Here is a 16,092-nt window from a genome sequence, read left to right on the forward strand (position 1 = left end):
GTGCACATCGACTTTGTGACTCAACAGCTCTCTCATCCAGTTCCAGTTGCTTCCCTTTTATGTATTCAGACTTTAACTGAACAGCCTTTACTTAATTACCTTTAAATCTTAATGTCTTGCTCTTTTAACAGAACTAAATGCAAGCTGTTTACTCAGTCAGCTCCCTGCAGCTCCCACTTTGGAATACTGCGCTCTATAACTCAGTCCACCTCCTGTTTCTTCACCCCCAGTATCTTTCAAGACAAAGTCTTGCACGAATCTTTGAAAGTGCAAAATAGTACATTTTTCCGAAAGCTTGTTTTTTTTTTCTGGGGCATTGAGTTTCCCGAGTGTTCCTTTTGTAATCTATTACGGATTTGCTTTCATTTCCACATGTTTGGATTCCAGGATCCATTGCATAATGGGGGCAGCACAGGGGCTCAGTGGTTAACACTGCTGCCTCACAACGCCAGGGACCTGGGTTTGATTCTACCTCCAGTGTGGAATTTGCACATTCTCCCCCTATCTGTATGGGTTTTCGTTGGGTGCTATGGTTTCCTCCCACAGTCAAAAAATGTGCAGGCAAGGAGGGTTAGCAATAGAAAATGCAAAGCTAGGGTAGGTGGTTAAGTCTGGGTGGGATGCTGTTTGGAGGGTCAGTGTGGATTTGATGGGCTGAATGGCCTGCTTCCACACTGTCGGGATTGTATAACACATCCAGCAGTTGAGCCTTTTGGATCTGATTCCCAGTTTCTGTTCATTACCTCCATCGTGGCAGTTTGTCCATGATTGGTCAGTTTTAAATACATTCATTGGGTGTGTGGGGGTTGGAGTGGTAGGTGGAGTGAGATAGCCAAGGCTGACACTCAGAGCTGGTTCAGGTGTGAAGGGCTATGATTCGATTGATTATAGAGTCTTGAGATCTTTGCTGTGTTAGTTTGCTCCTCCACAACTGGATTCAAGGACATTCTTGGTCAGTTTCCCATTCCAGGGTCAGTTTTGGTTCTTCTGACAAGTAATCACAGCATTAGTTTAGGCGAGTTTATAATAGGCTGTTTTTCTGACATTATCACTGAAACTAAAAGGTCTTGCATTTATATAGCACCGTCCATGACCACTGGTCATCTCAACATGCTTTGCAGCCAATGGAATATTTGTGGAGTGTCCTTGGAGTCTCAATACAGAACATTGCTCCCAGCAAGCTCACATAAAATTCCCTTGTGGGAAATAGATGTTGCTGGCTGGGCCAACATTTACTGCCCATCTCTTGTTGCCCTTAAGGTGGTGGTCAGCTGCCTTCTTGAGACACTGCACTGCTTTAGGTAGATCCACAATGCCATTAGGGAGGGTGGTTCAAGATTTTGACCCAGTGAATTAAGGGCGATATACAGGTAGTTCTTCTGTAAAGCGATGGTTCCGTTCTTGTGAAACCCTGCATTATAGAAAAATTGTGCTTTAGAAACAATGTTTAAAGTGTTGGTGATGTACTCGCGTTATAGCCAGCACATGTTTTAAAAGTTTGCGCTTTAGAAACAGTGTCCCCAGTTCATCAAACGCATTGTAACGAATTTGCGTGAGTGAAACACACATTATAGCAGAACGACCTGTATTTCTAAGTCAGGACAGTGAGTAACTTGGAGGGAACTTGCAGGTGCTGCCCTTGTCCTTCTGGATGGTCGTGGTGGGCTTGGAAGGGGTTTTGAATTTCAACAACGCATCTTGTAGATGGTTCACACTGAGTGCCAGTGGTGGAGGGAGTGAATGTTTGTGGATGTGATGCCCAAGAAGCAGGCTGCTTTATCCTGGATGGTGTCAAGCTTCTTGAGTGGTGTTGGAGCTGCACCCATCCAGGCAAACGGGGAGTATTCCATCACACTCCTGACTTGTAGATGGCAGACAGGCTCTGCGGAGTCAGGAGGTGAGTTAGTCACTGCAGATTCCTAGCCTTTGAGCACAGTATTTATATGGCTGCTCCAGTTCAATTTCTAGTCAATAGTAGCCACTGTCCCCCACTCCAGGATTTTGTTGGAGTGAAGGAAACGGAATGGAAACTGAGAGAGTGATCATTCCCGCTTACCATCTTAGATCATCCAGTCAAGAAAGAGTCTGATGGTCATTCAATGGCTGTCTAATGGGAAGAAGCCAGTTCGAGGGGTGGGGTGGAGTGGGACTGCAAGCCGGGAACATCCCAGGGCAGGGATGATACTGTGAGCAGTAAATTGGTAATAGACTAAAAGGCCTCTGCTCCCTGAATGTCTCTGTTCATTTTTGTTATTACGATCTTAATAAAAGCTCAAAAAATGAGTTTGAAGAAACACAAAGACATTGCCACGTTCCTCCAACAGAATTTGTTGCTTCTTTGAAGCCAGCGTTTGGGGCCTTTTCCTCCAGCCTGGTGTTACCCCATCATGGCTCTCACAAAACATACCCCAAGCCTTTTCACAGGCGGCGCCAAGAAAATGCAGGCCGTCAGAAAGGCTCTGACGATTGGGTGACTTGAAATCAGTAATGGCAACAAAATTGAAAATTACTGGGAAAAATGCGGCAGGTCTGGCAGCATCAGCGGAGAGAGAGTGGAGTTAATATTTCGGGTCCAGTGACCCTTCTTCAGAAGAGGCGGTTTTTGATTTTGTTTCTGTTCTTGGTTTAATGCTATAACGGCGAGTGAGCTGCAGGTTTACTATTTAGTTGACTCGCATTCTACAATTTGGAAGACTTGTGCAATGATGCCCATTGTCAATCCAACTTCCTTCTGAGGAAAGGTTACTCGACCTGAAACGTTAACTCTGATTTCTCTCCACAGATGCTGCCAGACCTGCTGAGCTTTTCTAGCTCTTTCTGTTTCTGTATTTTTTGGGGGGCGAGAGTGAGACAGTGGTCATTCCCCCTGAGTAGTTGGGGATTGGGGTAAACTCCAGCCCCTAAAGTGAAACTTCAACTTGCGGCCTTCTGATTCAGAATCCCAGCAGCTGAGCTTAGGCAGAATGCTCTGTCATTAGTCATTTTCGTTAATTATGTTATAAACCTTGTGATAATGGTTTCAGAAAAAAAAGACTTCTTTTCCAATGAGGAAATTATGCCTCTTACTCCAAAATATTTAACCCATTCACAGGGATCTCCAAAAAGATGGAGTACGTAAAACAGATGGATTGCTAATTATTGCTTCAATTTTGGAAAGTTAGAATAACGTTTTTAGTTTCTGTGTTTATCCTTTTGAGAATTGCAATAACCAGCAGGATTCAATGATATTAAAAAACTACATTGCAATAACTCTCAACGAGGGGAACATTAAATGATTTCGTTCATCTCTCCACGTACTGGAGATTTCAAAGTACATATTTTGAAACTGCAAGGAGTTTTCATTATTCCATAGGTTATGTTTTGAAAATGATAAATTATGCAGACGACTTATATCTTTTTTTTTACTGAATTCCTTTTCAGCAATGGAGACAAATCTGATTACTTAACTGTAGACCAATTAGTCAGCTTTCTGAATGAAGTAAGCTTTCTTTCATTAATTAAAACTGCTTGTAGTTGCCTGCTTTACTCCTGCCTTCCGAGCGCATGCATGGCATAGATTCCTCCACTGCTTTCTGCCTGTTTTTCTTCTTTAATGGGTGCCACATTGGCAACATCCAGGTGCACAAAATGAAACCCCAGTTCCTGAGAGATTGACTTTGCTTTCGCTGTAGAGGTACTGCATGCTGCTTTTACTCAGTGGATGTTGAATGGCCTTTAGTGTTGCTGTGACTGTTTGAAATGTATTAATTTCTTTTTACACTGATAACCCTTGAGAGATTCTTTCTTTCTCAAATTACTGTTGTGTTTTTTTTTCCCTAAACTAGATGCCCTGTTTTTAACAATACGTGTTTTATTATCTTAATTCCACAGCCCCGATGCTATTGCATGGGCTACACACATGCAGCAATTGAATGCATTTGTGTGCAGATCTTTAATCTGCTACCTGTCCTGGAACCTATTACATTGTTATTGTATTTATTGATTTATTGTCCATTTTTATCGTTCCATCACTTCTACCAAAGTGACAGAGGGAAAATATTTTAAAGAAATGTGTCAGATGTTTGTACATAATTGTCCCACTTAATAACTTCAGGGGATATAGATGATAATTAACGTTGAAAGTTAATTTATGCAATGCAAATAAATCTTCTTCCTTCCATGTATCTTTTAGGAATGTCCTCAAAATTTGTACTGTATAGAATCTACCTAGGACTATATTGTTTGGTATATTTTAGTCAGGCCTGCAAAATAATTGTCATTAATATTTTGTGATATTCAGGCCACTTCTTTGAACAGGATCAATTGATAGTTTAGTATTTTTTGTGGGAACTTAGTTTGACCTCCTTTGAGCTTGTGTATCTTGATGCCAGAGTGTTGATAGAACATTGGCTTGAAGGGTAAAACGAATCAGTTAGTGGCTTTGGTTACCATGTGCTTTCAAATCTGGTTCATTTTACTTTTACATTATGAATACATGTTGTGTGCTTCATTTAAGTCCATAGGAATAATTCACGGGCACTTGGGAGCAACTTTCCAAAACGTTATGGATTTTCCCTGTCCTGTTTGTTTTGCTTGGTCTCTTTTCTTAAGTTTATTTGGTTATTAATGTTTCTCATTGACTGCCTATGGGGATTTTTTTAATGTGATTCAGTATTTGGACACATTGCTAATACACTCTTCAAAGTGTCTTAGCATGGGATATGATTTAAACATTGAGGTCCTTTTTTGTTATGAGAAGGATGAATAAATTCAACATCACCTAAACCACGTGCAGGGACTTTAAAAAGAGCAGGGGATATTCATTCCCATTATATGTGAAAGAATAGACCATAAAGATATGGAGAACACAACAATGAACAATATGAGAAACGGTTTATAGATAAACTGAGGGTACAGAGGCAGGACTTATTCACAGCTCACAATGCTGAAGAAACAATTTAACATCCCTTTTTCTTTTTGGCTTAGTAAATTTGGGAACAAGGGTGTGTCCTCAGTAAAACACATCACTGCATCACCTGTGCCTGACTGGACATGATAAGAGTGGTGCTTTAACTTGACATAAATCAGGGTTTTCGGGAAAATATTTAATGGCAACCTCCTTCTGTACCAATGACCCTTGCAAATTGTCCCTTGCTTTCAATAAGTGAAAATATTACATGCTGATATATTCATCGAGGGAATGTGTCACCCTCGAGCCTGCTACTGCTAACAGATGTGTACATGATACACTAACAGACGTGTGCATGATACACTAACAGATGTGTACATGATACACTAACAGACGTGTGCATGATACACTAACAGACGTGTACATGATACACTAACAGACGTGTACATGATACACTAACAGACGTGTACACAGACAAGGCCAACTGGTAGTGTCCTTACTAATGTCCCAGGTGAGAGTAGCAACAGGAGCACAGAGAAGAGATAGAATTGAGAATGTCTGGTTTGTGGTTCAGCATTACATGTGATGGTGACTTTGCTGCCTCTGTCATCGGGGAGATGATTACATATTTTTGACCATCTGTTCAGTACACTTCCTGGAAATAAAGATGAGATTGTTCTCCCCCCTCCCTTGCTATGATGACAAAGTCACATTAAACAGCAGTTGTAGGGGGTAGTGTAATTTTTAAACGGTTAGCTGCCTTTTAGTCTTTTCTACCTCATAGTAAACACAAGCATGTAGAGGGTAGACGGTTAGCTGCCTTTTAGTCTTTTCTACCTCATAGTAAACACAAGCAGACACTCGAAACTGTTGCCGGACCTCCCCCACGTTTATATGAATGAAACAGTTGTAACAGCTTTCCTCGATAGTTGAGAGGCCGTCCTTAACCACAGTTGTACAACATCATCCATATAAGGGAAGAATGGGAAGCTCAAACACTGATTGGCCAAGTGAATGATAAAAGAATCGCAGGCACCAGAACCCAAAAAAGGAAAACAGTGGGGAATCCGAGCACTCGTTGGTCAAGGCAGCAGTAGTAAACCCAGCCCACATATACATGTATATAATGTGTGGAGATTACTATGCATGTGTGTGTGTACCTTTGGGAACAGCACCCGACTTTGCAAAGTTGAATGAAAAGTTTTGGACAGACTCCTCCGTGTCTTTGTTCCTGGGAAGGGAAATAAAAAGTGCCGTAGATGGGGCTGGACAGCCACGTATCTCGCACACAGTTTCATGGGCTACAAAACCAAACTATGTTTCAATGTTAAATTGAAAGCTGTCCTGAGAAAAAACATTTGCAACATATATTTGCTGAGTACATCATACTCAAATACATGAGGTGAATTTGATCTGAAAACTCAAGAATAACAACCTTGCATGTGGAAATATTGATTTAATTTCATGGTTGGCTCTGACATGTATAATACAGAAGTTTCACTATTCCCAAAATAATGTACAAAATCCTTTGAGTGGTATAGCAGACCTTTAGCATAATTTTAGGCAAAAGAATTAACTCAAAATAAAAGGAGTTATTTTTCAAATATAAGTTTGTGACATTAGAGAAACTTTTTTTCTAACCAAACCTGTTCAGGCAGTTTTGCACACTGCTGGAGCAGACCTCTTGGCTCAGAGGTAGGGACACTACCACTGCACCACAACAGCCGATTATTGCTTATTGTACAAAGGCAATTAGGAGAGGGATGCAAATATTTTCTGTTCAATCATGTTTTGCGTGGGTTTTCTCCAGGTGCTCCAGTTTCTCCCCACAGTCCAAAGATGTGCAGGTCAGGGTGGATGGGCCATGCTAAAGTGCCCATGGTGTCCAGGGATGTGCAGGCTAGGTGGATTAGCCATGGGAAATGCCAGGTTACAGGGTGGGAGTGGGGAAGTGAGTCTAGGTGGGATGCTCTTTGGAGAGTCGGTGCAGGCTCGATGGGCCGAATGGCCTGCTTCTGTACGAAAGGGATGCTATGATTCTAGTTCCCTTACACAAACATTGACATTGTCTTGGGTTGTGAGACATGAGCAGGAAACACCTTAATTTGGATTTTTCCTTACCGCTTGCAGAACCAACGCGATCCTCGTCTGAATGAAATTTTGTTCCCCTTCTATGATGCAAAGAGAGCAATGCAGATACTTGAGACTTATGAACCTGAAGAAGAGTTGAGGAAAAAAGGTAAGCAACCTCCTATCTCAGCTTCCTCCAGTAAATAGGGTTTGGGTGACTGTGGAATGAATCTAATCTGCTTGTTTTTAAACTATTCAATCATTTTACAAGCACTAAGTTTCTGGTTAACCGTATTCTTGTTCATGTTCCTTCTAAGACTTAAAAGCATCTAATGTATATGACATTGGCAGGAGGTCCTCAGAGTGGGAGAATTGCCTATCAAAAGTTAAAACCTTTCAAAGCAATTCCCACATAAATAGAAACACTAGGCATTCCGCAGTGTCTCAGAGCACATCTCCAGTTTTACATCTGATCCCCAACCATCCCAGAAACAGGAAGATCCAGCCCATTTCTTTTGATTTTTTCCATTGATGCCATTTTCTGGCTATATAGGCGATTTTTTCCGTACCTGTATTGCAAACTCTATCAGATAAGCTACACAAGTACAATCACATTTGTAATTAATGCAGCCATATGATGAAACCTTAAGGCTAGCTGCCACCTAGTGGATACCAAATTAAATTGTCTGCATAAACCACAATTTTTATGGCATTCTCTTCTAACATCTCATCTCCTCTGCACAATATACGTACTGTTGCAAAAGGTACCTTCCACAACTCGGTAACATCGCTCACTCATAACCCTACAGCAGCCCATCTCCCTTATCAATGTCCCTGTCCCCTCCAGATTGGCTGATCCATTGCTTTGGCAGAAGTGGGTACTGCAGATGCTGGAGATTAGAGTCGAGGTGAGAGTGGTGCTGGAAAAGCACAGCAGGTTAGGTAGCATCCGAGGAGCAGGAGAGTCAACGTTTCAGGCAAAAGCCTTTCATCAGGGCTCATTCCTCATTCCTGATGACGGACTTTTGCCCGAAATGTCGATTATTCCTGCTCCTCGGATGCTGCCTGACCTGCTGTGCTTTTCCAGCACCACACTAATCTTGATCCACTGCTTTGTTCCAATCTCCTCAGTATCCAAAATTCATTTTGCTTGCATTCAAGGCCACATCAAAGTACTTAGTCATCCACAGCTCCACAAGTTCATTTTTATCCTTATTTTTAGATTCCTAGATGTTCTTGCTGCCCTGTATCTGGGGATTGTTCCAGCTATCTCATCCTGAACTACTGAATTCTCCTTTCCCGCTTCAGTTTGGCCTAATCTGCAGGTTAGCAGAGCTCAGCGAATCATTCAGAGGAGGTCTGAGAAATGCTTTTCAGAGTGGAGTGAGAGGAAGCAGGGCGAAAAAGGGCAGAAATCAAAGATTATTACTAAACAAGGACTCAGTCCGCTGAACACCTGACCAGTCAATGATGGATTGACAGGAAATGGAGCCGGTATTCAGAAGACCGGAATAGAAGGAGAAAAAGGCTTTGGTTAGGAAGAATGAGTCCTAGAGGCTGGGGAGGGGGTTTTAGTGGATGTTATGAATTTTGAGATGGGCTGGGAGTGAGTCTTCAATAATGAAGGGAGGCGTGACAGGCAAGTTGAATTTATACCAGTCAATAAAATGCTGGTTGGGTTTCGTAGTTCTAGACATTGCCTTAACTTTTAACAACAGAGTATTTATGGTTTTTAGATGGAGCAATCTCACTGATTCAACCCAATACTTCATGTTAATGTAATAACAGAAGGTGGTGGAAATACTCAATAGGGTTTTTCTTAAACCCACGACCACTTAACACTTAGAAGGGCAACAGATACATGGCAACAGCGTGACCTGCACATTTCCCTCCAAGCCACGCACCATCCTGACTTGGCGGAAGTGAGGATGGCAGATGCTGGAGAGTCAGAGTCGAAACGTGTAGCACTGGAAAAGCACAACAGGTCAGGCAGCATCTGTGGAGCAGGTGAGTCGACGAGTCAGGCATAAGCCCTTCGTCAGGAACCCGAAACCTCGACTCTCCTGCTCCTCGGATGCTGCCTGAAATGCTGTTTTTCCAGCACCGCACTTTTCGACCACCCTGACTTGGAAACACACCGCCATTCCTTCATTGTTGCTGGATCAAATCCTGGATCTCCCTCCATAGCAGTATCACGATTAGCAAGGATTTTAAATGTAACGCTTTGCTGGGCCAACAGGGGTGATGTGTGAGCATGATGATGTCTAGCTCACACATCATATAATGCAAAATATACAAACAGCCAGACAAAGAGCAGGAGTGGGTCATTTGACCTTTGAGCTTGCTTCATCATTTAGTGAAACCATGACTGGTCCGATTATTTCCATCTGTCACTGACACCCTTTCACCTCTTCACTTATCAAGAATCTGCCTTTTCAGAGAGAGAGAGAGTTCCAAACCTTCCCTAAGGAAAAGAAAACTCTCCTTATCTCAGTCTTAAATGGGTGACCCCTTATTTTTAAACAGTGATCCCCCATTCTAGATTCTCCCACAAGAGGAAGCATCCTTTCACCTGCATCCTTTCAGGAGCCTTGGGGGTCTTAACGCCTCAATCATCTTCTACTCTTCTGACCTCATTTGAATACAAGCCTGGGTTGACCAACCTTATCTCATAAGAAACCTGATGATTACTGGCAAAAGTCTGGTGTACCTTCTCAGAACTGCTTTTAATGGACATCGTTCCTTAAATAAGGAGACAAATATTCCATGTAGTATTCCAAATGTAGTTTCACCAATTCCCTGTCGAAATTGAGCATAATCTTCCTGTGTTGTTATTCAGTTCTCCTCAGGGAGAGGCTGGATAGCCTGGGACTTCTTTCACTGGAGTGTAGGGGGTTGAGGGATGACCTTCTGGAGGTTTATAAAATCATGAGGGGTACAGATAAAGTGAAAGGCAGGTGTCTTTTCCCTAGAGTTGAGGGTCTCAAAACTAGGGAGAATATTTTTAAGGTGAGAGGAGAAAGATTTTAAAAAGAACAAAGAAAATTTACAGCCCAGGCACAGGCCCTTCAGCCCTCCAAGCCTGAGCCGATCCAAATGTACTGTCTAAACCTGTCGGTCAATTCCTAAGCATCTGTATCCCTCTACTCCCCACCTACTCATGCATCTGTCCAGACGCATCTTAAATGAATCTACCATGCCTGCCTATACCACCTCTGCTGGCAACGTGTTCCTAACGCCCACCACCCTCTGTGTGAAGTACTTGCCGCGTGTATCCCCCTTAAACTTTCTGCCTCTCACCTTGAAAACGTGACCTCTTGTTATTGAATCCTTCACCCTGGGAAAAAGCTTGTCTCTATCCACCCTGTCTATACCCTTCATGATGTTATAAACCTCAATCAGGGCTGAAGAGTGTTTCCATGCTGTATGACTCTATATTAGATTGCCCAAATACTTGATATAGCTTCTTTATGATTCATGCATTCGGACACCCAGAACGTTACTCTTATTCGGAAGTGTTTGAGACAGTTGGGTTGCACCACCGAAGAAAGTGTAAGATATAAGGTTGGGGGAGATTGCTTTGCTGGTGGATTTTAACTGAGCTGAAGTGATAGTGACACTGGATAAAGGACAAAACCACTTAGCATTTTCTGTTCAAAGCCCGGTCTATGAAAACAACTGGGCTTCATTTGCGTTGTGATTCTCCACCTGCATGCTAGATTGGCATCAAGCAGCCCAAATTCACGACTGCCTGCTGAGACATATTATAGCTGAATGAATAAATGCCATGACAAGATTTCATGTTGTAAAACATTTACTGTAACAAATGACTGAAAGTACTATTGACTAAACATTATTTTCTTTTTGTGGGATTCATAATTAAAACTAATTAAATGGCCCCTTTCATATTTATACTCAGCACATGTTACAATGAATTGCATTCCTTTTATCCCTTAAGACCAGGGGCAGTTTGGCAGTTTGGGTGAAAAATTGCCTTAGTAGCAGGAGACTGAGGGTTCAGGTTGAAGATTGTTTTTGTGGCTGGATGTCTGAGTCCAGTGGTGTAATGCAGGATCTGATGCTGGATTCCTCAGTGTCTGTACTGCACATTCATGATTTAGTCGCACATATTGGAGCTGTTATCAGTTAGTTCGCAGAAGACACAAAAATCGGTGATGTGGTAAATAGCGAGGAGGAAACCTTTAGACGACGGGAAGATGTAGACTGGCTGGTCAGATGGACAGAATGGAAAATAGATTTTAATCCTGAAAAGCGAGAGGTGATGCATTTTGAGGGAGTGACAAGGCAAGAGTTTGTGAATTGGTGAGATCGTACCTGGGGTATTGCATACAGCTTTGGTCCCCTTATTTGAGGAAACATGTAGTGGCATTGGAGGCAGATCAGAGGAGGTTCACTACATTGATCCCAGAACGGTCAATGGGGATCTTTAAACCAGTGTCTGCCGATAAACAACAAATATGGAACAAATACTGAACTACAGAAGCAATCATCCTAACACCCCTAAACGAAGCTGCATTAGAACATTATTCCAACAAGCCACCAAACACTGCAGCACAGAGGAACTATGAAGAGCAGAGGAAAACCAACTATACAGTGTATTTCAAAAGAACGAGTGCCCAAAGAATACAATCCATTGATTTCTCAACAACAAACCCAAACAGGTAGACAAAACACACCCAGAAACCCTAGCTACGCTCCCCAACATAAAATATATGTCAGAACTGACTGCCAGACTACTCAGACCTCTGGGCATCATGGTAGCCCACTGTCACAAAGCAGGTCCTTTTTTTTAAAAGCAGTTCCTTTTCTCGAGGGTACCGTATACTTGTTTTATTTTCAGAGGGATTGTAAAACAGTCCAGGCTCCGAATCGGCTGGTTTGGTACAGAGATGGAAGGGTTTACTGAGAGGCCTTTTTGCTTATACAAAAACAGATGAGACTTTAGGCCAAAGCTTTCATGTTTTAGATGAAGGGCTTTTGCCCGAAACGTCGATTCTCCTGCTCCTCGGATGCTGCCTGAACTGCAATGCTTTTCCAGCACCACTCTAATCTAAACTCTGGTTTCCAGCATCTGCAGTCATTGTTTTTACCTATGTTTTAGAAGTGGCCTGTATAATGCAGGGGTGTGGTCAGTCCCGGAAGCTGAATTCTTATTCTGAGTTCACTTCAGCAGTGGAGCTGTGTGGAAACAGGCTGCTGAACTCTTTCTTCTTCTGCCCTTTTAACCTTGACCTGTAAGCCTCTGTTTCAGTTTTACTCTATGTTTAAGGGGTTTGTGTATTAGGACTGTTGTGTGTATTCAGAACAGCATAATTACATCAAGTTTGGATAGACTGAGTTCTGTGCATATTCTATATTCTGTTCCTTGTGTTTTGTTCCGTAATTTTGTGAATAAATGTTTGTTTGTTTTAAAACCTGTTAGTCAACCTAGCTAACTTACTCAAGGTAATTTTCACTGTACACTTACTGAAAAGTTATGGTGTGGACTGCCTGCTTAAGAATGTTTTGAGTGGTTTGGCCTAGTCCATAGAACCACAAACCCACCAACACACTAAAACAGCAGCGAATGAACTTAAAAGACCCAATACAGACAACAAGCAAAACTAATGTCGTCTACAAAAATACCGTGCAAGAACTGTAACAAACACTTCATTGGACAAACAGGCAGTAAACTAGCCACCAGGATACGTGAACATCAACTAGCCACAAAAAGACATGACCCACTCTCACTAGTATCCTTACATACAGATGAGGAAGGACACCATTTTGACTGGGACGACACATCCATCCCAGGACCAGCCAAACAGAGACACGCACGAGAATTCCTTGAAGCATGGCACTCCAACCGGAACTCTTTCAACAAACACATTGACTAGGACCCCATCTACCATCCTCTGAGAAGAAGAACTGGAAACGATATCACCAACCCAAGGAAACCTAAACACATAAATAGAAAGTAGGACATAGCACCAGTGCTTCACCAGAGGCTCACTGATGATGTTACCTAGTATGATGATAAAACACCTAAAAATGAACCTTCGAGCTCAGTGAGCAAACATACATCCAGAACCTCAACCTCAGCTACAAATATTCGCAAAACTCACTAATTGATCCGAAAGATGAGGGGTTTGTTTTATGAAGAGAGATTGAACAGTTTAGGCCTATACTCTCTGGAATTTAGAAGAATGAGGGGAGATCAGATTGAAGTATTCAAGATGATAAAATGAACATGGAGCGGATGCTTCCACTTGTGGGGCATTCTAGGGTGAGAGGTCAAAATCTTCAGGTAAGGGGGAGTAAATGTAAATCAGAGTTGAGGGGAAACTAGATCTCCCAAAGGGTTGTGAATCTGTGGCATCCCCTACCCCAAAGTGTGGTGGGTGCTGGGACAGTGAGGAAATTTAAGGAGAAGTTAGACAGCTTTTAATGTGTTGAAAGGATATGGAGAGAAGGCAGGAAAATGAGGATAAGGAACATATCAGAAATGATCTAATGGTGGAGCAGACCTGATGGGCCGAATGGCTTAATTCTGCTGCTATATCTCATGAACTAATAATAGGTCTGAGTAGCACTGAGGGTTAGTGGGATCTTGGTGTGTGGGTTCATAGATCTTTGAAGGCAATAGGACAGGTGGATGAGGTGGTTGATAAGACATTTGGGATACTAGTCTTTGCTCATCTTGACAATGAACACAAGAACTGGGAGGTTATGGTGGGGCTGTACAGCTAGCATACTACATGCAGTTCTGGTCACCTCCCCCCCCCCCCCCCCCCCCCCCACCCGCCATAGGAAAGTTGGATTGCGCTTGAGAGAGTTTAGGGGAGATTAGCAGGCAGGACTCGTTTGGTTTGGAATTATGTTCAGCGTGGACTGGTTGGACCGAAGGGTCTGTTTCCATGCTGTATGACTCCATGAAGAAGGATCACCAGACTCAAAACCTTAACTCTGTTTCTCTCTTCACAGACACTGCTAGACCTGCTGAGTTTCTGCAGCAAGTTTTCTTTATGTTTCAGATCTTCAATATCTGCAGTTTTCTGTATAATTTTGCCAAGTTGTCACCTGGACAAGTCAGCAATGAAGAGAGACTGATAGGCTGGGGTTGTTTTCCTTAGAGCAGAGAAGGCTAGGGGGTGGTGGGGGGGCCCTGATTGAGTTCGACAAGACTATGAGGAGCTTAGAGGGAACCGGTGTGCAGTTCCCCAACTGGACTTTTAACAGCGGCAGAAAGTGAATGTGGTCCTGGGTGTGTGCCACTCCAAATTCAACCTTGCCTCACTTGGTCAAATTAGTGATATTGGTGAAATAATCAATTACTTCTCAAGGATTGATGACCTGCACATGAAAGCACAACAAATGGTACTTACATTACAGTATTTTAAACCTTATTACTTCATTCAGAACAGAGGTATCTTTCTGCATTGAGATGCGTGGGATTGCCCTTTGCCATTGTGATACTGGACACAGTAATAAGCTTCTGTGTGACATAGATATCATTGGTTATTTTTGTTAAGGTGAGAATAAGATTTTCAATATAGAGTCCAAAAGTCGCACTTTAATCAGTTCTGGTTGGTTGCACAGACCTAATTAGAAATGCCGTATTAACTCACAACATGGCATTGACACAGATTTCTCTGTCAACTGCTCCAATTTGAATTAAACTGATCAATTTTGTTTTGCAGCCAGTATGTCATGCGACGGGTTCTGCAGCTACCTGATGTCCGATGAAAATGCGCCTGTCTTCCTTGATCGCTTGGACCTGTACCAGGAGATGGATCAGCCCCTGTCCCATTACTTTATCAGTTCCTCACACAATACGTATCTCACAGGCAGGCAGTTCGGAGGCAAATCCTCTGTTGAGATGTACAGACAAGTTCTTTTATCAGGCTGCAGGTTTGTCTCAGTATGCTTAGAAAAGATTATACTCGCTCTATATCGGTTACTGAGGTACAGATTAAGAAAAGCATAATGTGACGTCCGTGTGTAATTTTTCATTCACACCTCTCCTATCTCATCCCATTGCCCCCTAGGACTCCTGATGACTTTGGGACAAAGGTTAGATTTGTCTGTGTTGGGAAGTGAAGCCAAATACTGAGTTCTGAAGAAGGGTCACTGGACCTGAAACGTTAACTCTGCTTTCTCTGACAGATGCTGCCCAGACCTACTGAGCTTTTCCAGCAATTTCCATTTTTGTTTTAGATCTCCTGTGGATCTTTGGGATTCTTTCTTGGGCTGGGTTTCTGCTTCTGTCTCATAAAATTGGTGTTCTTGAGCTCAGTATCCTCCAATTCTCCAACCCCTACTGCCACCTCCACAGCCCTTCTGCCCAGAATAAACTTCATGTCTTGGGGGTGCTGTCCCAAAGAAGCTCAGTTCCCATGATGCAATGATTTGGAACATCTGTCGTCATAGGTCCCATCTGGTTGATCTTCCCAGAGGGTGGGTGTGTTTGTCTTCCAGTTTAAGAGGTTCTGCACTTCATCTCCCCCCCCCCCATCCTCCCATCAACTCTCTTGCCAATTCTCAGGAACAAGACTTCACTGACCATGGAGTCCCAGAATGAGGAGAGAGAGAGGAGAAAGTGGGAAGAAAGAGTAAGAGATAAAAATGAAGTCAGTGAATGGTAAAGGAGGTAGATGAGGGCAAATAAAGAGGTGGCACAGTGGTTAGCACTGCTGCCTCACAGCACCGGAGACCCGGGTTCAATTCCCGCCTCAGGCGACTGACTGTGTGGAGTTTGCACGTTCTCCCCGTGTCAGCGTGAGTTTCCTCCGGGTGCTCCGGTTTCCTCCCACACTCCAAAGATGTGCAGGTCAGGTGAATTGGCCATGCTAAATTGCCAGTAGTGTTGGGTAAGGGGTAGATGTAGATGTACATGTAGGGGTATGGGTGGGTTATGCTTCGGCGGGGCGGTGTGGACTTGTTGGGCCGAAGGGCCTGTTTCCACACTGTAAGTAATCTAATCTAAAAGAGAAACAGCAGTTTAGACAAACATCCAGCATAAATATTCTTTAATTTTCTTCACACCCTTGTGTTTTCAACCTTCATCCTCTCAACCTGGTAGCTGTTTTTCAAACTTTGATCGCTCTTCGTAGCATTTGCTAAATTTCTCTCCC

General features: G+C 42.8%; 1 protein-coding gene across 15 annotated transcripts in view; it reads left to right on the forward strand.

The window, feature by feature from the left end:
- Positions 1-16,092, forward strand: part of plcb4a (phospholipase C, beta 4a) — a 560,059-nt gene that overhangs the window by 352,145 nt on the left and 191,822 nt on the right. For all 15 annotated transcript variants that reach the window (XM_072581470.1, XM_072581466.1, XM_072581480.1 and 12 more), the window contains 3 exons: positions 3,421-3,478; positions 7,019-7,127; positions 14,659-14,869. In XM_072581470.1, coding sequence (XP_072437571.1) covers positions 3,421-3,478; positions 7,019-7,127; positions 14,659-14,869 — 378 coding nt within the window. The remainder of the gene's footprint in view (positions 1-3,420; positions 3,479-7,018; positions 7,128-14,658; positions 14,870-16,092) is intronic.

This window comes from Chiloscyllium punctatum, chromosome 11, assembly GCF_047496795.1.
Source record: "Chiloscyllium punctatum isolate Juve2018m chromosome 11, sChiPun1.3, whole genome shotgun sequence".
NCBI classification, from domain to species: domain Eukaryota; kingdom Metazoa; phylum Chordata; class Chondrichthyes; order Orectolobiformes; family Hemiscylliidae; genus Chiloscyllium; species Chiloscyllium punctatum.